This window comes from Oncorhynchus nerka, linkage group LG11, assembly GCF_034236695.1.
Source record: "Oncorhynchus nerka isolate Pitt River linkage group LG11, Oner_Uvic_2.0, whole genome shotgun sequence".
NCBI classification, from domain to species: domain Eukaryota; kingdom Metazoa; phylum Chordata; class Actinopteri; order Salmoniformes; family Salmonidae; genus Oncorhynchus; species Oncorhynchus nerka.
Genome location: NC_088406.1, coordinates 2,111,275 through 2,134,692, shown reverse-complemented (window position 1 = coordinate 2,134,692; position 23,418 = coordinate 2,111,275). Strand labels below are relative to the sequence as shown.

Here is a 23,418-nt window from a genome sequence, read left to right as displayed (position 1 = left end):
TACCTAATGAGTCCTACCACATTACCTAATGAGTCCTACCGCATTACCTAATGAGTCATACCGCATTACCTAATGAGTCATACCGCATTACCTAATGAGTCCTACCGCATGACCTAATGAGTCCTACCGCATTACCTAATGAGTCCTACCGCATTACCGGCGTGTTTTGGACTTCAAACCCCTTTTAAACATTGATTGAGCCACAGGCGTATGGGTTGTACCATTTTATTCCTCTATATATACAGCAAGCCAGTGGTAGCTGCACAGCAAATCTGACAGGGTCGAACACTAAAGGCACAGCTTGTCACAACGCGGAAAAGCATTTTGGGAAGTTCTTTCTTTGCACCAAGAGACACCACCCACTCTAGTCTCCTCACCGACTGACAGGGACTGGCGTCGTCGTGATTTCTGTAGCTTTGACAACAGAATGGAAAATGAACACACAGGAGACAGGATGGACTCAGCGAACACATTGAGCTCAGACGTCACAGACTCCAGTAAAAGAGTAAGTTATTTGATTGAGAAGTATAAAGATGTAGGATTTGGTCAGCCTCGGAAATTCTCTAAGGAGCCACAGTCTCAAGTCTGCATGTCCTCCGTAGTGCGTAGTTTTGGAAACGTTGGCACTTTGTGCGCTGCGCCTCCTAGCTCAAGCAACAACAGTGCCATGTTCAAAGACTGTACTGTCAGAGATAACGCCTCACTTGTCAATAAAGCTTTTTATGACCGCTCTGACCCTGTGCGCTGGACAGAGGTGCGTGGTATAGAGGGAGTGAAGGATTCCACGTTACCGCAGCCGATCCCAACAGTAGCTCATGAAAGTTTGCAGAGAGCGGCTACGAACATGACATCGACACCCAGTTCAACCACAGCCACCGGAGTTTGTAGGATCATCAAAGATGAGAAGGAGCCGTCACTAATCATGGAAACACCGTGTCCCGATTTTGACCTAACGGCCAACATCCCTACCCTCGAAACCTGTTATGACAGCGAGAGGAAACAACAACCGTTAGGTTTTCTGGATGATTCGGCAGCGTCTTTCCCCACCTCCGCGCCTGGACAACAAGTACTATTGGACTGTTCACCGAACTTTCTAGTCGACTTGAATCAGAACGACCAGATGTCGACGGTTCCCCAGGTCCGTGCAGACTCACGTGGTGTTCCCTTTCCTACTCATCCCGGTAAGGGCATGCTGAGTTTTGATGTAATGAGCAGTAACGGACAGGGTCCACAGCAGCATTTGATGATTTATAAGAGTGAAATGCCCAGATGGTCCATTCAGACCTCTCCTACTCATTCCTCGTTTTGGTGCCAGTCCAGCGGGGTCTCCGAGGACCAGTACCCACACCATGGCTACTCCTCCCCGGATGGAATTCACACCTCAGCCCTGCTCCAGCGGTCCCCAACCTATACAGGATATGGCGGGTAAGATTGACGCATTATTTAAAGTATAGCTGACCATAACCTTAGTAAAAGTCTCAGCAGTTTGGCACCTTTCAGATAATTTAAATGTGTTTTCATATTCATGCATTCGCTTTTGTTTGTTTGTTGCCAAAATTAATCTGATTTGATGAGCTTTTTTTATTATTCCTCAATTAGCCAATTGCTGTGATATCAGTGTGCCAATGTTGTCAGTGTAAATAACCAATGGCTCATTCCCTGGTTCTGCAGTGTTCCACCCCAGAGACTATGTATGATCTGTGGAGATGAGGCCTCAGGGTGTCACTATGGGGTCCTCACATGTGGAAGCTGCAAAGTGTTCTTTAAACGAGCGGTCGAAGGTAAGCAACACCATATCAGAGGATTGTAACAGTATATGGTATGGAGATTTGACTTGGACGCTTAAAGAATGACCACTGGTTGAACACTGCCATGGTACATGGGGAGTAGCATGTGGTTGAACACTACCATGGTACATGGGGAGTAGCATGTGGGTGAACACTACCATGGTACATGGGGAGTAGCATGTGGGTGAACACTGCCATGGTACATGGGGAGTAGCATGTGGGTGAACACTACCATGGTACATGGGGAGTAGCATGTGGGTGAACACTACTATGGTACATGGGGAGTAGCATGTGTTTGAACACTACCATGGTACATGGGGAGTAGCATGTGGGTGAACACTACCATGGTACATGGGGAGTAGCATGTGGGTGAACACTACCATGGTACATGGGGAGTAGCATGTGGTTGAACACTACCATGGTACATGGGGAGTAGCATGTGGGTGAACACTACCATGGTACATGGGGAGTAGCATGTGGGTGAACACTACCATGGTACATGGGGAGTAGCATGTGGGTGAACACTGCCATGGTACATGGGGAGTAGCATGTGGGTGAACACTACCATGGTACATGGGGAGTAGCATGTGGGTGAACACTACTATGGTACATGGGGAGTAGCATGTGTTTGAACACTACCATGGTACATGGGGAGTAGCATGTGGGTGAACACTACCATGGTACATGGGGAGTAGCATGTGGGTGAACACTACCATGGTACATGGGGAGTAGCATGTGGTTGAACACTACCATGGTACATGGGGAGTAGCATGTGGTTGAACACTACCATGGTACATGGGGAGTAGCATGTGGTTGAACACTACCATGGTACATGGGGAGTAGCATGTGGTTGAACACTACCATGGTACATGGGGAGTAGCATGTGGGTGAACACTACCATGGTACATGGGGAGTAGCATGTGGTTGAACACTACCATGGTACATGGGGAGTAGCATGTGGTTGAACACTACCATGGTACATGGGGAGTAGCATGTGGTTGAACACTACCATGGTACATGGGGAGTAGCATGTGGGTGAACACTACTATGGTACATGGGGAGTAGCATGTGGTTGAACACTACCATGGTACATGGGGAGTAGCATGTGTTTGAACACTACCATGGTACATGGGGAGTAGCATGTGGGTGAACACTGCCATGGTACATGGGGAGTAGCATGTGGGTGAACACTACCATGGTACATGGGGAGTAGCATGTGGTTGAACACTGCCATGGTACATGGGGAGTAGCATGTGGGTGAACACTGCCATGGTACATGGGGAGTAGCATGTGGGTGAACACTACCATGGTACATGGGGAGTAGCATGTGGGTGAACACTACTATGGTACATGGGGAGTAGCATGTGGGTGAACACTACCATGGTACATGGGGAGTAGCATGTGGGTGAACACTACCATGGTACATGGGGAGTAGCATGTGGGTGAACACTACCATGGTACATGGGGAGTAGCATGTGGGTGAACACTGCCATGGTACATGGGGAGTAGCATGTGGGTGAACACTACTATGGTACATGGGGAGTAGCATGTGGGTGAACACTACTATGGTACATGGGGAGTAGCATGTGGTTGAACACTACCATGGTACATGGGGAGTAGCATGTGGGTGAACACTGGCATGGTACATGGGGAGTAGCATGTGGGTGAACACTGCCATGGTACATGAGAGTAGCATGTGGTTGAACACTACCATGGTACATGGGGAGTAGCATGTGGGTGAACACTACCATGGTACATGGGGAGTAGCATGTGGGTGAACACTACCATGGTACATGGGGAGTAGCATGTGGTTGAACACTACCATGGTACATGGGGAGTAGCATGTGGGTGAACACTACCATGGTACATGGGGAGTAGCATGTGGGTGAACACTACCATGGTACATGGGGAGTAGCATGTGGTTGAACACTACCATGGTACATGGGGAGTAGCATGTGGGTGAACACTACTATGGTACATGGGGAGTAGCATGTGGTTGAACACTACCATGGTACATGGGGAGTAGCATGTGGTTGAACACTACCATGGTACATGGGGAGTAGCATGTGGGTGAACACTGCCATGGTACATGGGAGTAGCATGTGGTTGAACACTACCATGGTACATGGGGAGTAGCATGTGGTTGAACACTACCATGGTACATGGGGAGTAGCATGTGTTTGAACACTACCATGGTACATGGGGAGTAGCATGTGGGTAAACACTACCATGGTACATGGGGAGTAGCATGTGGGTGAACACTACCATGGTACATGGGGAGTAGCATGTGGGTGAACACTACCATGGTACATGGGGAGTAGCATGTGGTTGAGAGGAAAGGTTAATGATGATGTTTCAGGAAGAAAAAAACAATAAATATTGAGGGTTATTGTGGCCTTTTGAGCCCTAATCCTCAGACATTGACACCAGACACGACAGAACTTTACAGTTTTTACTAAGCACCATTTGTGCCTTTTTATAAACGAATGGCACAAAACTAAAGCAAAGCACAGACAGTATCACACAGTATCACAGTAACCAGTGTTCACGGTGTTCTTCTTTTCTGACTTGTTTTGGTCTCGTAATCTTAGAGATTTATTGGAGCCTCTCAGTCTGACCATGGTCATGTCTCTCAGTCTGACCATGGTCATGTCTCTCAGTCTGACCATGGTCATGTCTCTCAGTCTGACCATGGTCATGTCTCTCAGTCTGACCATGGTCATGTCTCTCAGTCTGACCATGGACATGTCTCTCAGTCTGACCATGGTCATGTCTCTCAGTCTGACCATGGTCATGTCTCTCAGTCTGACCATGGTCATGTCTCTCTGTCTGACCATGGTCATGTCTCTCAGTCTGACCATGGTCATGTCTCTCAGTCTGACCATGGTCATGTCTCTCAGTCTGACTATGGTCATGTCTCTCAGTCTGACCATGGACATGTCTCTCAGTCTGACCATGGTCATGTCTCTCAGTCTGACCATGGTCATGTCTCTCAGTCTGACCATGGTCATGTCTCTCTGTCTGACCATGGACATGTCTCTCAGTCTGACCATGGTCATGTCTGACCATCTCTCAGTCTGACCATGGTCATGGTCTCTCTGTCTGACTATGGTCATGTCTCTCAGTCTGACTATGGTCATGTCTCTCAGTCTGACCATGGACATGTCTCTCAGTCTGACCATGGACATGTCTCTCAGTCTGACCATGGTCATGTCTCTCAGTCTGACCATGGTCATGTCTCTCAGTCTGACTATGGACATGTCTCTCAGTCTGACCATGGTCATGTCTCTCAGTCTGACCATGGTCATGTCTCTCTGTCTGACTATGGTCATGTCTCTCAGTCTGACTATGGTCATGTCTCTCAGTCTGACCATGGACATGTCTCTCAGTCTGACCATGGACATGTCTCTCAGTCTGACCATGGTCATGTCTCTCAGTCTCTGACCATGGTCATGTCTCTCAGTCTGACCATGGGTCATGTCTCTCAGTCTCAGTCTGACCATGGTCATGTCTCTCTGTCTGACCATGGTCATGTCTCTCTGTCTGACTATGGTCATGTCTCTCAGTCTGACCATGGACATGTCTCTCAGTCTGACCATGGACATGTCAGTCTGACCATGGTCATCAGTCTGACCATGGTCATGTCTGACCATGGTCATTCTGACCATGGTCATGTCTCTCTGTCTGACCATGGTCATGTCTCTCAGTCTGACTATGGTCATGTCTCTCAGTCTGACCATGGTCATGTCTCTCAGTCTGACCATGGTCATGTCATGTCTCTCAGTCTGACCATGGTCATGTCTCTCAGTCTGACCATGGACATGTCTCTCTCAGTCTGACCATGGTCATGTCTCTCAGTCTGACCATGGTCATGTCTCTCTGTCTGACCATGGTCATGTCTCTCAGTCTGACTCATGGTCATGTCATGTCTCTCAGTCTGACCATGGACATGTCTCTCAGTCTGACCATGGACATGTCTCTCAGTCTGACCATGGTCATGTCTCTGACCATGGTCTGACCATGGTCATGTCTCTCAGTCTGACCATGGTCATGTCTCTCAGTCTGATGGTCATGTCTCTCAGTCATGTCTCTCAGTCTGACCATGGTCATGTCTCAGTCTGACCATGGTCATGTCTCTCAGTTTAACCATGGTCATGTCTCTCAGTCTGTCTGACCATGGTCATGTCTGACCTCAGTCTGACCATGGTCATGTCTCTCAGTCTGACCATGGTCATGTCTCAGTCTGACCATGGTCTCAGTCTGACCATGGTCATGTCTCTCAGTCTGACCATGGTCATGTCTCTCTGTCTGACTATGGTCATGTCTCTCAGTCTGACCATGGTCATGTCTCTCAGTCTGACCATGGTCATGTCTCTCAGTCTGACCATGGACATGTCTCTCAGTCTGACCATGGTCATGTCTCTCAGTCTGCTGACCATGGTCATGTCTCTCAGTCTGACCATGGTCATGTCTCTCAGTCTGACCATGGTCATGTCTCTCTGTCTGACTATGGTCATGTCTCTCAGTCTGACCATGGTCATGTCTCTCAGTCTGACCATGGTCATGGTCTGACCATGTCTCTCAGTCTGACCATGGACATGTCTCTCAGTCTGACCATGGTCATGTCTCTCAGTCTGACCATGGTCATGTCTCTCAGTCTGACCATGGTCATGTCTCTCAGTCTGACCATGGTCATGTCTCTCTGTCTGACCATGGTCATGTCTGACCATGGTCATGTCAGTCTGACCATGGTCATGTCAGTCTGACCTGTCTGACCATGGTCATGTCTCTCAGTCTGACCATGGTCATGTCTCTCAGTCTGACCATGGTCATGTCTCAGTCTGTCTGACTATGGTCATGTCTCTCAGTCTGACCATGGTCATGTCTCTCAGTCTGACCATGGACATGTCTCTCAGTCTGACCATGGACATGTCTCTCAGTCTGACCATGGACATGTCTCTCAGTCTGACCATGGACATGTCTCTCAGTCTGACCATGGTCATGTCTCTCAGTCTGACCATGGTCATGTCTCTCAGTCTGACCATGGTCATCAGTCTGACCATCATGTCTCTCTCAGTCTGACTATGGTCATGTCTCTCAGTCTGACCATGGACATGTCTCTCAGTCTGACCATGGACATGTCTCTCAGTCTGACCATGGACATGTCTCTCAGTCTGACCATGGTCATGTCTCTCAGTCTGACCATGGTCATGTCTCAGTCTGACCATGGTCATGTCTGACCATGGTCTCAGTCTGACCATGGTCATGTCTCTCAGTCTGACTATGTTCATGTCTCTCAGTCTGACCATGGACATGTCTCTCAGTCTGACCATGGTCATGTCTCTCAGTCTGACCATGGTCATGTCTCTCAGTCTGACCATGGTCATGTCTCTCAGTCTGAGTATGGTCATGTCTCTCAGTCTGACTATGGTCATGTCTCTCAGTCTGACCATGGTCATGTCTCTCAGTCTGACTATAGTCATGTCTCTGTCTGACCATGGTCATTTCTCTCAGTCTGACCATGGTCATGTCTCTCAGTCTGACTATAGTCATGTCTCAGTCTGACCATGGTCATGTCTCTCAGTTTCACCATGGTCATGTGTCTCAGTCTGACCATGGTCATGTCTCTCTGTCTGACCATGGTCATGTCTCTCAGTCTGACTATGGTCATGTCTCATGGTCAGTCTGACCATGGTCATGTCTGACTATGGTCAGTCTGACCATGGTCATGTCTCTCAGTCTGACCATGGTCATGTCTCTCAGTCTGACCATGGTCATGTCTCTCAGTCTGACTATGGTCATGTCTCTCAGTTTAACCACGGTCATGTCTCTCAGTCTGATCATGGTCATGTCTCTCAGTCTGACCATGGTCATGTCTCTCTCAGTCTGACCATGGTCATGTCTCTCAGTTTAACCATGGTCATGTCTCTCAGTTTATGGTCACCTGACATGGTCATGTCTCTCAGTCTGACCATGGTCATGTCTCTCAGTCTGACCATGGTCATGTCTCTCAGTCTGACCATGGTCATGTCTCTCAGTCTGACCATGGTCATGTCTCTCAGTCTGACCATGGTCATGTCTCTCAGTTTAACCATGGTCATGTCTCTCAGTTTAACCATGGTCATGTCTCTCAGTCTGACTATGGTCATGTCTCTCAGTTTGACCATGGTCATGTCTCTCAGTCTGACCATGGTCATGTCTCTCAGTCTGACTATGTTCATGTCTCTCAGTCTGACCATGGTCATGTCTCTCAGTCTGACCATGGTCATGTCTCTCAGTCTGACCATGGTCATGTCTCTCAGTCTGACCATGGTCATGTCTCTCAGTTTAACCATGGTCATGTCTCTCTGTCTGACCATGGTCATGTCTCTCTGTCTGACTATGGTCATGTCTCTCAGTTTGACCATGGTCATGTCTCTCAGTCTGACCATGGTCATGTCTCTCAGTCTGACTATGTTCATGTCTCTCAGTCTGACCATGGACATGTCTCTCAGTCTGACCATGGTCATGTCTCTCAGTCTGACCATGGTCATGTCTCTCAGTCTGACCATGGTCATGTCTCTCAGTCTGAGTATGGTCATGTCTCTCAGTCTGACTATGGTCATGTCTCTCAGTCTGACCATGGTCATGTCTCTCAGTCTGACTATAGTCATGTCTCTGTCTGACCATGGTCATTTCTCTCAGTCTGACCATGGTCATGTCTCTCAGTCTGACTATAGTCATGTCTCAGTCTGACCATGGTCATGTCTCTCAGTTTCACCATGGTCATGTCTCTCAGTCTGACCATGGTCATGTCTCTCAGTCTGACCATGGTCATGTCTCTCAGTCTGACCATGGTCATGTCTCTCAGTCTGACCATGGTCATGTCTCTCAGTCTGACCATGGTCATGTCTCTCAGTCTGACTATGGTCATGTCTCTCAGTTTAACCACGGTCATGTCTCTCAGTCTGATCATGGTCATGTCTCTCAGTCTGACCATGGTCATGTCTCTCTGTCTGACCATGGTCATGTCTCTCAGTTTAACCATGGTCATGTCTCTCAGTTTAACCACGGTCATGTCTCTCAGTCTGACTATGGTCATGTCTCTCAGTCTGACCATGGTCATGTCTCTCAGTCTGACCATGGTCATGTCTCTCAGTCTGACCATGGTCATGTCTGACCATGGTCATGTCTGACCATGGTCATGTCTCTCAGTCTGACTATGGTCATGTCTCTCAGTTTAACCACGGTCATGTCTCTCAGTCTGACCATGGTCATGTCTCTCAGTCTGACCATGGTCATGTCTCTCAGTCTGACCATGGTCATGTCTCTCAGTTTAACCATGGTCATGTCTCTCAGTTTAACTGTCTGACATGGTCATGTCTCTCAGTCTGACTATGGTCATGTCTCTCAGTCTGACCATGGACATGTCTCTCAGTCTGACCATGGACATGTCTCTCAGTCTGACTATGGTCATGTCTCTCAGTCTGACCATGGTCATGGTCATGGTCATGTCTCTCAGTCTGACCATGGTCATGTCTCTCAGTCTGACATGGTATGGTCATGTCATGTCTCTCAGTCTGACTATGGTCATGTCTCTCAGTCTGACCATGGACATGTCTCTCAGTCTGATGGTCATGGTCTCATCAGTCTGACCATGGTCAGTCTGACCATGTCACTCAGTCTGACCATGGTCATGTCTCTCAGTCTCATGTCACCAGTCTGACCATGGTCATGTCTCTCAGTCTGACTCAGTCTGATGGTCATGTCTCTGACCATGGTCTGTCTCTCAGTCTGACCATGGTCACAGTCTATGGTCATGTCTCTCAGTCTGACTATGGTCATGTCTCTCAGTCTGACTATGGTCATGTCTCTCAGTCTGACCATGGTCATGTCTCTCAGTCTGACCATGGTCATGTCTCTCAGTCTGACCATGGACATGTCTCTCAGTCTGACCATGGTCATGTCTCTCAGACCATGGTCATGTCTCTCAGTCTGACCATGTCATGTCTCTCAGTCTGACCATGGTCATGTCTCTCAGTCTGACCATGGTCATGTCTCTCAGTCTGACCATGGTCATGTCTCTCAGTCTGACCATGGTCATGTCTCTCAGTCTGACCATGGACATGTCTCTCAGTCTGACCATGGTCATGTCTCTCAGTCTGACCATGGTCATGTCTCTCAGTCTGACCATGGTCATGTCTCTCAGTCTGACCATGGTCATGTCTCTCAGTCTGTCTCTCAGTCTGACTATGGTCATGTCTCTCAGTCTGACCATGGTCATGTCTCTCAGTCTGACTATGGTCATGTCTCTCAGTCTGACCATGGTCATGTCTCTCAGTCTGACCATGGTCATGTCTCTCAGTCTGACTATGGTCATGTCTCTGAGTCTTACCATGGTCATGTCTCTCAGTCTGACCATGGTCATGTCTCAGTCTGACCATGGTCATGTCTCTGTCAGTCTGACCATGGTCATGTCTCTCAGTCTGACCATGGTCATGTCTCTCAGTCTGACTATGGTCATGTCTCTCAGTCTGACCATGGTCATGTCTCTCAGTCTGACCATGGTCATGTCTCTCAGTCTGACCATGGTCATGTCTCTCAGTCTGACCATGGTCATGTCTCTCAGTCTGACCATGGACATGGTCATGGTCATGTCTCTCAGTCTGACCATGGTCATGTCTGACTATGGTCATGTCTCAGTCTGACTATGGTCATGTCTATGTCATGTCTCTCAGTCTGACCATGGTCATGTCTCTCAGTCTGACCATGGTCATGTCTCTCAGTCTGACCATGGTCATGTCTCTCAGTCTGACCATGTCTGACTATGGTCATCAGTCTGACCATGGTCATGTCTGACTGACCATGGTCATGTCTCTCAGTCTGACCATGGTCATGTCTCTCAGTCTGACCATGGTCATGTCTCTCAGTCTGACCATGACATGTCAGTCTGACCATGGTCATGTCTCTCAGTCTGACCATGGACATGGTCATGGTCTCTCAGTCTGACCATGGTCATGTCTCTCAGTCTGACTATGGTCATGTCTCTCAGTCTGACTATGGTCATGTCTCTGACCATGGTCAGTCTGACCATGGTCATGTCTGACCATGGTCAGTCTGACCATGGTCATGTCTCTCAGTCTGACCATGGTCATGTCTCTCAGTCTGACCATGGTCATGTCTCTCAGTCTGACTATGGTCATGTCTCTCAGTCTGACCATGGTCATGTCTCTCAGTCTGACTATGGTCATGTCTCTCAGTCTGACTATGGTCATGTCTCTCAGTCTGACCATGGACATGTCTCTCAGTCTGACCATGGACATGTCTCTCAGTCTGATAAAATAACAGTTTGCAGTTCTCCCAGTGTTGAATGAACGGGAAGATGACAGCAGTCTGTAAGCCATTGACAGAGGACATCAGTTCTGAACCCATGATTACAATGACAGATACATCAGACTTGTGGGAAAATCAAGGTGAAATATGGTTGTGGACAGGATTGCAGAATCTCCACGTGAGACCTGGATGAAGTCTGAGGACAAAGTTAGGGAAATGATCTCTGAGTAATTGAAGATGGACCACAGGATGATTGAGGTGGAGCGCGCATGGCCAATTTCAGCTCAGACTACCAATTGTGAAATATGTCAGGGAGTATTGGAAGACCCCTACTGTATGAGGGTGACTTGACACCAATAAATCAAATGTATTTATGTAGCCCTTCTTATATCAGCGGATATCTCAAAGTGCTGTACAGAAACCCAGCATAAAACCCCAAACAGCAAACAATGCAGGTGTAGAAGCACGGTGGCTAGGAAAAACTCCCTAGAAAGGCCTAAACCTAGGAAGAAACCAGGCTATGAGGGGTGGCCTGTCCTCTTCTGGCTGTGCCGGGTGGAGAATTATAACATAACCAAGATGTTCATAAATTACCAGCATGGTCAAATAATAGTAATCACAGTGGTTGTCGAGGGTGTAACAGGTCAGCGTGGACTGGGGACAGCAAGGAGTCATCGTGCCAGAAAGGACTGGAAAACCCTTCACCGGGCCAGGTGACAAGCCCAGGCCGATGGTCGTCAAGTTCCTGCGGTTCAAGGACAAGGTAGCGTTTCTGGAAAGAGCCAAGATCTTGAGAGGAATGTATATCTTCCTCAACGAGGACTATCCTGAAGCTGTGCGCCAGAAGAGGAAAGAACTGATCCCAGCCATGAAAGCTGCCAGAGCTCGTGGGAACATTGCTTACATCCGCTATGACAGGCTCATTGTCCACCCTCCCTCCCAGAAGCCTGGAAGGGATGAGAGAGCCAAGGTTCATAGCTTCAACCCCACAGCACCAAATGATTAATGGACTGCTGAATGTATATATTTTTATTTAGCTCTTTTCAGTATTATCTCTGATAAGCTACCCAGGAAAGGGCTGAAAGTAGCCCATGTTAATATTGTAACGATGTGCGCTGATAGTCGGGAAGCAAGTTCAGGGGGTGAGTGTTTTAATAAATAAACACAACATAATACAAAAACAAGAAACACAAAAACAAAGCACAGAACTGACACAGGAACAGAAACAATAACGCCTGGGGAAGGGAACCAAAGGGAGTGACATAGATAGGGAAGGTAATCGGGGAAGTGATGGAGTCCAGGTGAGTCTGATGACGCGCAGGTGAGCGTAACAATGGTGACAGGTGTGTGCCATAACGAGAGAGGGAGAGGCCGGAGAGGGAGCACACGTGACAGTACCCCCTCTCAGACCTGCGGCTCCAGCCACAGGACGCCAACCAAAAAAGATGATCACGGGGATCAGGAGCGGACCGGTCACCTCTGCTGATGCGCGGGAAGCCTGTCAGTCCTACTGAGATGGGGGAGCATGGCGACCTAGAGCACCGGAGAGAGCATACGTGACAGTACCCCCTCCCCTGTGCGTTCGGCTCCAGCCGCAGGACGCCAACCAAAAGGACGATCCTGGGGATCAGGAGGGGAACGGTCACCCCTGCTGATGCGCGGGAATCTGTCGCTTGGCTGGGGCACGGGAGCCTGGCGATCATGTATGAGAACCTGATGAGCCGGCTGTAGCAGGGGAGCCTGACGATCTGTCTGAGGCATGAGAGCCTGTAGCAGGGGAGCCTGACGATCTGTCTGAGGCATGAGAGCCTGTAGCAGGGGAGCCTGGCGATCTGTCTGAGGCATGAGAGCCTGTAGCAGGGGAGCCTGACGATCTGTCTGAGGCATGAGAGCCTGTAGCAGGGGAGCCTGACGATCTGTCTGAGGCATGAGAGCCTGATGAGCCGGCTGTAGCAGGGGAGCCTGACGATCTGTCTGAGGCATGAGAGCCTGTAGCAGGGGAGCCTGACGATCTGTCTGAGGCATGAGAGCCTGTAGCAGGGGAGCCTGACGATCTGTCTGAGGCATGAGAGCCTGTAGCAGGGGAGCCTGACGATCTGTCTGAGGCATGAGAGCCTGATGAGCCGGCTGTAGCAGGGGAGCCTGACGATCTGTCTGAGGCATGAGAGCCTGATGAGCCGGCTGTAGCAGGGGAGCCTGGCGATCTGTCTGAGGCATGAGAGCCTGTAGCAGGGGAGCCTGACGATCTGTCTGAGGCATGAGAGCCTGTAGCAGGGGAGCCTGACGATCTGTCTGAGGCATGAGAGCCTGTAGCAGGGGAGCCTGGCGATCTGTCTGAGGCATGAGAGCCTGTAGCAGGGGAGCCTGACGATCTGTCTGAGGCATGACAGCCTGTAGCAGGGGAGCCTGACGATCTGTCTGAGGCATGAGAGCCTGATGAGCCGGCTGTAGCAGGGGAGCCTGACGATCTGTCTGAGGCATGAGAGCCTGTAGCAGGGGAGCCTGACGATCTGTCTGAGGCATGAGAGCCTGTAGCAGGGAGCCTGACGATCTGTCTGAGGCATGAGAGCCTGATGAGCCGGCTGTAGCAGGGGAGCCTGTTGATCTGTCTGAGGCATGAGAGCCTGATGAGCCGGCTGTAGCAGGGGAGCCTGACGATCTGTCTGAGGCATGAGAGCCTGATGAGCCGGCTGTAGCAGGGGAGCCTGACGATCTGTCTGAGGCATGAGAGCCTGATGAGCCGGCTGTAGCAGGGGAGCCTGACGATCTGTCTGAGGCATGAGAGCCTGTAGCAGGGGAGCCTGACGATCTGTCTGAGGCATGAGAGCCTGATGAGCCGGCTGTAGCAGGGGAGCCTGACGATCTGTCTGAGGCATGAGAGCCTGATGAGCCGGCTGTAGCAGGGGAGCCTGGCGATCTGTCTGAGGCATGAGAGCCTGTAGCAGGGGAGCCTGACGATCTGTCTGAGGCATGAGAGCCTGTAGCAGGGGAGTCTGACGATCTGTCTGAGGCATGAGAGCCTGTAGCAGGGGAGCCTGACGATCTGTCTGAGGCATGAGAGCCTGTAGCAGCTCCCGGACCCGACGTCATTCCCACCGAAACCAAGAGGTGAGGCGTCATTCTATAACAAGTGCTCTGAGAGTCGGGAAGCAAGTTCAGGGAGTGAGTGTTTTAATAAATAAAATAAACAATGAACACAAACCACAAACAACGCACCAACATGAAAACAGAGTTAATAACGACCGAGGAAAGAACCGAGGGGAGTGACAGATATATGGGGAAGATAATCAAGGAGGTGATGGAGTCCAGGTGAGTGTCATGGCGCTGGTGCGTGAGACGATGGTGAACAGGTGTGCGGGATAATCAGCAGCCTGATGACCTAGAGGCTGGAGAGGGAGTATAATCAGCAGCCTGATGACCTAGAGGCTGGAGAGGGAGTATAATCAGCAGCCTGATGACCTAGAGGTCAGAGAGGGAGTATAATCAGCAGCCTGCTGACCTAGAGGCTGGAGAGGGAGTATAATCAGCAGTCTGATGACCTAGAGGCAGGAGAGGGAGTATAATCAGCAGCCTGATGACCTAGAGGCAGGAGAGGGAGTATAATCAGCAGCCTGATGACCTAGAGGCCAGAGAGGGAGTATAATCAGCAGCCTGATGACCTAGAGGCCAGAGAGGGAGTATAACCAGCAGCCTGGTGATCTAGAGGCCAGAGAGGGAGTATAATCAGCAGCCTGATGACCTAGAGGCCGGAGAGGGAGTATAACCAGCAGCCTGGTGACCTAGAGAGGGAGTATAATCAGCAGCCTGACGACCTAGAGAGGGAGTATAATCAGCAGCCTGACGACCTAGAGAGGGAGTATAATCAGCAGCCTGACGACCTAGAAAGGGAGTATAATCAGCAGCCTGATGACCTAGAGAGGGAGTATAATCAGCAGCCTGACGACCTAGAAAGGGAGTATAATCAGCAGCCTGATGACCTAGAGAGGGAGTATAATCAGCAGCCTGACGACCTAGAAAGGGAGTATACGTGACACATATATGTAGCCGGAGACATAAGGTTCATTAAATCAATCATTTGAAAACATCCAATAACATTCATATATCAGCCATTTCTGAGACTCACTTAGATAATTCATTTGATGATACAGCAGCAGCAATACAAGGATATAACATATACAGAAGAGACAGACATGCATAGTGTTGCTGTATAAATTCAGAGCCATATCCCTGTAATGTTTATAGGGGAGGTGCTGTATATATTCAGAGCCATATCCCTGTAATGTTTATAGGGGAGGTGTTGTATATATTCAGAGCCATATCCCTGTAATGTTTATAGGGGAGGTGTTGTATATATTCAGAGCCATATCCCTGTAATGTTTATAGGGGAGGTGTTGATGTGTATATTCAGAGCCATATCCCTGTAATGTTTATAGGGGAGGTGTTGTATATATTCAGAGCCATATCCCTGTAATGTTTATAGGGGAGGTGTTGTTGTATATATTCAGAGCCATATCCCTGTAATGTTTATAGGGGAGGTGTTGTATATATTCAGAGCCATATCCCTGTAATGTTTATAGGGGAGGTGTTGTTGTATATATTCAGAGCCATATCCCTGTAATGTTTATAGGGGAGGTGTTGCTGTATATATTCAGAGCCATATCCCTGTAATGTTTATAGGGGAGGTGTTGTATATATTCAGAGCCATATCCCTGTAATGTTTATAGGGGAGGTGTTGCTGTATATATTCAGAGCCATATCCCTGTAATGTTTATAGGGGAGGTGTTGTATATATTCAGAGCCATATCCCTGTAATGTTTATAGGGGAGGTGTTGTTGTATATATTCAGAGCCATATCCCTGTAATGTTTATAGGGGAGGTGTTGTATATATTCAGAGCCATATCCCTGTAATGTTTATAGGGGAGGTGTTGTATATATTCAGAGCCATATCCCTGTAATGCTTATAGGGGAGGTGTTGCTGTATATATTCAGAGCCATATCCCTGTAATGTTTATAGGGGAGGTGTTGCTGTATATATTCAGAGCCATATCCCTGTAATGTTTATAGGGGAGGTGTTGCTGTATATATTCAGAGCCATATCCCTGTAATGTTTATAGGGGAGGTGTTGTATATATTCAGAGCCATATCCCTGTAATGTTTATAGGGGAGGTGTTGCTGTATATATTCAGAGCCATATCCCTGTAATGTTTATAGGGGAGGTGTTGCTGTATATATTCAGAGCCATATTCCTGTAATGTTTATAGGGGAGGTGTTGCTGTATATATTCAGAGCCATATCCCTGTAATGTTTATAGGGGAGGTGCTGTATATATTCAGAGCCATATCCCTGTAATGTTTATAGGGGAGGTGTTGCTGTATATATTCAGAGCCATATCCCTGTAATGTTTATAGGGGAGGTGTTGTATATATTCAGAGCCATATCCCTGTAATGTTTATAGGGGAGGTGTTGGTGTATATATTCAGAGCCATATCCCTGTAATGTTTATAGGGGAGGTGTTGTATATATTCAGAGCCATATCCCTGTAATGTTTATAGGGGAGGTGTTGTTGTATATATTCAGAGCCATATCCCTGTAATGTTTATAGGGGAGGTGTTGTATATATTCAGAGCCATATCCCTGTAATGTTTATAGGGGAGGTGTTGTATATATTCAGAGCCATATCCCTGTAATGTTTATAGGGGAGGTGTTGCTGTATATATTCAGAGCCATATCCCTGTAATGTTTATAGGGGAGGTGTTGCTGTATATATTCAGAGCCATATCCCTGTAATGTTTATAGGGCAGGTGTTTGTATATATTCAGAGCCATATCCCTGTAATGTTTATAGGGGAGGTGTTGCTGTATATATTCAGAGCCATATCCCTGTAATGTTTATAGGGGAGGTGTTGTATATATTCAGAGCCATATCCCTGTAATGTTTATAGGGGAGGTGTTGTATATATTCAGAGCCATGTCCCTTTAATGTTTATAGGGGAGGTGTTGCTGTATATATTCAGAGCCATATCCCTGTAATGTTTATAGGGGAGGTGTTGCTGTATATATTCAGAGCCATATCCCTGTAATGTTTATAGGGGAGGTGATGCTGTATATATTCAGAGCCATATCCCTGTAATGTTTATAGGGGAGGCGTTGTTGTATATATTCAGAGCCATATCCCTGTAATGTTTATAGGGGAGGTGTTCCTGTATATATTCAGAGCCATGTCCCTGTAATGTTTATAAGGGAGGTGTTGCTGTATATATTCAGAGCCACATCCCTGTAATGTTTATAGGGGAGGTGTTGTTGTATATACTCAGAGCCATGTCCCTGTAATGTTAATAGGGGAGGTGTTGTATATATTCAGAGCCATATCCCTGTAATGTTTATAGGGGAGGTGTTGCTGTATATATTCAGAGCCATATCCCTGTAATGTTTATAGGGGAGGTGTTGCTGTATATATTCAGAGCCATATCCCTGTAATGTTTATAGGGCAGGTGTTGTATATATTCAGAGCCATATCCCTGTAATGTTTATAGGGGAGGTGTTGTTGTATATATTCAGAGCCATATCCCTGTAATGTTTATAGGGGAGGTGTTACTGTATATATTCAGAGCCATATCCCTGTAATGTTTATAGGGGAGGTGTTGCTGTATATATTCAGAGCCATATCCCTGTAATGTTTATAGGGGAGGTGTTGCTGTATATATTCAGAGCCATATCCCTGTAATGTTTATAGGGGAGGTGTTACTGTATATATTCAGAGCCATATCCCTGTAATGTTTATAGGGGAGGTGTTGTATATATTCAGAGCCATATCCCTGTAATGTTTATAGGGGAGGTGTTGTATATATTCAGAGCCATATCCCTGTAATGTTTATAGGGGAGGTGTTGTATATATTCAGAGCCATATCCCTGTAATGTTTATAGGGGAGGTGTTGTTGTATATATTCAGAGCCATATCCCTGTAATGTTTATAGGGGAGGTGTTGCTGTATATATTCAGAGCCATATCCCTGTAATGTTTATAGGGGAGGTGTTGTATATATTCAGAGCCATATCCCTGTAATGTTTATAGGGGAGGTGTTGCTGTATATATTCAGAGCCATATCCCTGTAATGTTTATAGGGAGGTGTTGTATATATTCAGAGCCATATCCCTGTAATGTTTATAGGGGAGGTGTTGTTGTATATATTCAGAGCCATATCCCTGTAATGTTTATAGGGGAGGTGTTGCTGTATATATTCAGAGCCATATCCCTGTAATGTTAATAGGGGAGGTGCTGTATATATTCAGAGCCATATCCCTGTAATGTTTATAGGGGAGGTGTTGTTGTATATATTCAGAGCCATATCCCTGTAATGTTTATAGGGGAGGTGTTGTATATATTCAGAGCCATATCCCTGTAATGTTTATAGGGGAGGAGTTACTGTATATATTCAGAGCCATATCCCTGTAATGTTTATAGGGGAGGTGTTGTATATATTCAGAGCCATATCCCTGTAATGTTTATAGGGGAGGTGTTGCTGTATATATCCAGAGCCATATCCCTGTAATGTTTATAGGGGAGGTGTTGTTGTATATATTCAGAGCCATATCCCTGTAATGTTTATAGGGGAGGTGTTGTTGTATATATTCAGAGCCATATCCCTGTAATGTTTATAGGGGAGGTGTTGTTGTATATATTCAGAGCCATATCCCTGTAATGTTTATAGGGGAGGTGTTGCTGTATATATTCAGAGCCATATCCCTGTAATGTTAATAGGGGAGGTGTTGTTGTATATATTCAGAGCCATATCCCTGTAATGTTTATGGGGGAGGTGTTATATATATTCAGAGCCATATCCCTGTAATGCTTATAGGGGAGGTGTTGTTGTATATATTCAGAGCCATATCCCTGTAATGTTTATGGGGGAGGTGTTGTATATATTCAGAGCCATATCCCTGTAATGTTTATAGGGGAGGTGTTGCTGTATATATTCAGAGCCATATCCCTGTAATGTTTATAGGGCAGGTGTTGTATATATTCAGAGCCATATCCCTGTAATGTTTATAGGGGAGGTGTTGCTGTATATATTCAGAGCCATATCCCTGTAATGTTTATAGGGGAGGTGTTCCTGTATATATTCAGAGCCATATCCCTGTAATGTTTATGGGGGAGGTGTTGCTGTATATATTCAGAGCCATATCCCTGTAATGTTTATAGGGGAGGTGTTGCTGTATATATTCAGAGCCATATCCCTGTAATGTTTATAGGGGAGGTGTTACTGTATATATTCAGAGCCATATCCCTGTAATGTTTATAGGGCAGGTGTTGCTGTATATATTCAGAGCCATATCCCTCTAATGTTTATAGGGGAGGTGTTGTATATATTCAGAGCCATATCCCTGTAATGTTTATAGGGGAGGTGCTGTATATATTCAGAGCCATATCCCTGTAATGTTTATAGGGGAGGTGTTGCTGTATATATTCAGAGCCATATCCCTGTAATGTTTATAGGGGAGGTGATGCTGTATATATTCAGAGCCATATCCCTTTAATGTTTATAGGGGAGGTGTTGCTGTATATATTCAGAGCCATATCCCTGTAATGTTTATAGGGGAGGTGTTGCTGTATATATTCAGAGCCATATCCCTGTAATGTTTATAGGGGAGGTGTTGTATATATTCAGAGCCATATCCCTGTAATGTTTATAGGGGAGGTGTTGCTGTATATATTCAGAGCCATATCCCTGTAATGTTTATAGGGGAGGTGTTGTATATATTCAGAGCCATATCCCTGTAATGTTTATAGGGGAGGTGCTGTATATATTCAGAGCCATATCCCTGTAATGTTTATAGGGGAGGTGTTGCTGTATATATTCAGAGCCATATCCCTGTAATGTTTATAGGGGAGGTGTTGCTGTATATATTCAGAGCCATATCCCTGTAATGCTTATGGGGGAGGTGTTGTTGTATATATTCAGAGCCATATCCCTGTAATGTTTATAGGGGAGGTGTTGTATATATTCAGAGCCATATCCCTGTAATGTTTATAGGGGAGGTGTTGCTGTATATATTCAGAGCCATATCCCTGTAATGTTTATAGGGGAGGTGTTGTATATATTCAGAGCCATATCCCTGTAATGTTTATAGGGGAGGTGTTGCTGTATATATTCAGAGCCATATCCCTGTAATGTTTATAGGGGAGGTGCTGTATATATTCAGAGCCATATCCCTGTAATGTTTATAGGGGAGGTGTTGCTGTATATATTCAGAGCCATATCCCTGTAATGTTTATAGGGGAGGTGTTGCTGTATATATTCAGAGCCATATCCCTGTAATGTTTATAGGGGAGGTGTTGCTGTATATATTCAGAGCCATATCCCTGTAATGTTTATAGGGGAGGTGTTGTATATATTCAGAGCCATATTCCTGTAATGTTTATAGGGGAGGTGTTGCTGTATATATTCAGAGCCATATCCCTGTAATGCTTATAGGGGAGGTGTTGCTGTATATATTCAGAGCCATATCCCTGTAATGTTTATAGGGGAGGTGTTCCTGTATATATTCAGAGCCATATCCCTGTAATGTTTATAGGGGAGGTGTTGCTGTATATATTCAGAGCCATATCCCTGTAATGTTTATAGGGGAGGTGTTGTTGTATATATTCAGAGCCATATCCCTGTAATGTTTATAGGGGAGGTGTTACTGTATATATTCAGAGCCATATCCCTGTAATGTTTATAGGGGAGGTGTTGTATATATTCAGAGCCATATCCCTGTAATGTTTATAGGGCAGGTGTTGTATATATTCAGAGCCATATCCCTGTAATGCTTATATTCCTGTAATGGGGAGGTGTTGCCATATCCCTGTATATATTCAGAGCCATATCCCTGTAATGTTTATAGGGGAGGTGTTGTTGTATATATTCAGAGCCATATCCCTGTAATGTTTATAGGGGAGGTGTTGTATATATTCAGAGCCATATTCCTGTAATGTTTATAGGGGAGGTGTTGCTGTATATATTCAGAGCCATATCCCTGTAATGTTTATAGGGGAGGTGTTGCTGTATATATTCAGAGCCATATCCCTGTAATGTTTATGGGAGAGGTGTTGCTGTATATATTCAGAGCCATATCCCTGTAATGTTTATAGGGGAGGTGTTGCTGTATATATTCAGAGCCATATCCCTGTAATGTTTATAGGGGAGGTGTTGCTGTATATATTCAGAGCCATATCCCTGTAATGTTTATAGGGGAGGTGTTGCTGTATATATTCAGAGCCATATCCCTGTAATGTTTATAGGGGAGGTGTTGTTGTATATATTCAGAGCCATATCCCTGTAATGTTTATAGGGGAGGTGTTGTATATATTCAGAGCCATATCCCTGTAATGCTTAGAGCAGATCTTATGTCAAGTGGTATTGAAGTGTTGTGGTAGCAGGTTCACTTGGCACATCTAAAGCTTTATTTTGGGGTGTTGCTATGGGCCACCAAGTGCTAACAGTCAGAATCTAAATAATATGTTTGAAATGCTTGATATTGTATGTGATGTAAACAGAGATGTCTACTTTCTTGAGGACCTGACTATTGACTGGTTTTCATCAAGCTGTCCACTCAAGAGGAAGCTTCTCACTGTTACCAGTGCCTGTAATCTGGTTCGGGTTATTAATCAACCCACTCAAGAAGAAGCTTCTCACTGTAACCAGTGTCTGTAATCTGGTTCAGGTTATTAATCAACCCACCAGTGCAGTGTCTGTAATCTGGTTCAGGTTATTTAATCAACTGTAACCAGTGTCTGTAATCTGGTTCAGGTTATTAATCAACCCACTCAAGAAGAAGCTTCTCACTGTAACCAGTGTCTGTAATCTGGTTCAGGTTATTAACCAACCCACTCAACAGGAAGCTTCTCACTGTAACCAGTGTCTGTAATCTGGTTCAGGTTATTAACCAACCCACTCAACAGGAAGCTTCTCACTGTAACCAGTGCCTGTAATCTGGTTCAGGTTATTAATCAACCTACCAGCGTGTTTACAAACACGACAGGAACAAGATCATCCACATGTATTGATCACATCTTTACTAATACTGTAGAACGTTGTTCTAAAGCTGTATCCGTACCCATTGGATGCACTGATCACAATATAGTACAATATAATATATACAATATAATATATAGTGGCTATATCCAGGAAAGACAAAGTTCCAACAGCTGGGACTAAAATAGTATATTAGAGATCATACAAAATATTTTGCTGTGACACTTATGTGGATGAAGTTAAAAAATATTAGTTGGTCTGATGTGATTAATGAGGAGCATCCAGAGTAATGTGTAATGTGTGTGTAGGTGGCAGGGAGAGACTTAATCCAAAACCAAAGTTACATAATAAATAAAAGTGTGTACAAGAACCCGTCGCGCACCAACACATAAAACACAAACATATAAAACCATCTCTGACGAGGACATGATGGGAAACAGAGGGTTAAATACACAACATGTAATTGATGGGATTGGAACCAGGTGTGAAGGAAGACAAGACAAAACAAATGGAAAATGAAATATGGATGATGGCTAGTACATTTACATTTACATTTAAAGTCATTTAGCAGACGCTCTTATCCAGAGCGACTTACAAATTGGTGCATTCACCTTATGACATCCAGTGGAGCAGCCACTTCACAATAGTGCATCTAAATATTTTAAGGGGGGTGAGAAGGATTACTTTATCCTATCCTAGGTATTCCTTAAAGAGGTGGGGTTTCAGGTGTCTCCGGAAGGTGGTGATTGACTCCGCTGTCCTGGCGTCGTGAGGGAGTTTGTTCCACCATTGGGGGGCCAGAGCAGCGAACAGTTTTGACTGGGCTGAGCGGGAACTGTACTTCCTCAGTGGTAGGGAGGCGAGCAGGCCAGAGGTGGATGAACGCAGTGCCCTTGTTTGGGTGTAGGGCCTGATCAGAGCCTGGAGGTACTGAGGTGCCGTTCCCCTCACAGCTCCGTAGGCAAGCACCATGGTCTTGTAGCGGATGCGAGCTTCAACTGGAAGCCAGTGGAGAGAGCGGAGGAGCGGGGTGACGTGAGAGAACTTGGGAAGGTTGAACACCAGACGGGCTGCGGCGTTCTGGATGAGTTGTAGGGGTTTAATGGCACAGGCAGGGAGCCCAGCCAACAGCGAGTTGCAGTAGTAGATCGGTGACGTCGACCACCGAACACCGCCCGAACAAGGAGAGGTGGAGGTTTTGACAGCATCCCCCTCTGACGCGTGGCTCAAGCCGCGCATCGACACCGACCTCGGAGACGACCCGGAGGGCGAAGCGCAGGGCGATCCGTATGGAGATAGTGGAAA

The 23,418-nt window shown here is 46.5% G+C and overlaps 1 protein-coding gene across 1 annotated transcript in view; it reads left to right on the top strand.

Moving 5' to 3' along the window:
- The first annotated feature begins 233 nt into the window (after window positions 1-233).
- The window catches only part of pgr (progesterone receptor), a 49,546-nt gene continuing 26,361 nt past the window's right edge, over window positions 234-23,418 (top strand). Inside the window, exons 1-2 of the mRNA XM_065024147.1 lie at window positions 234-1,425; window positions 1,672-1,781. Of these exons, the coding sequence (XP_064880219.1) occupies window positions 428-1,425; window positions 1,672-1,781 (1,108 nt within the window). The 5' untranslated portion in view covers window positions 234-427. The remainder of the gene's footprint in view (window positions 1,426-1,671; window positions 1,782-23,418) is intronic.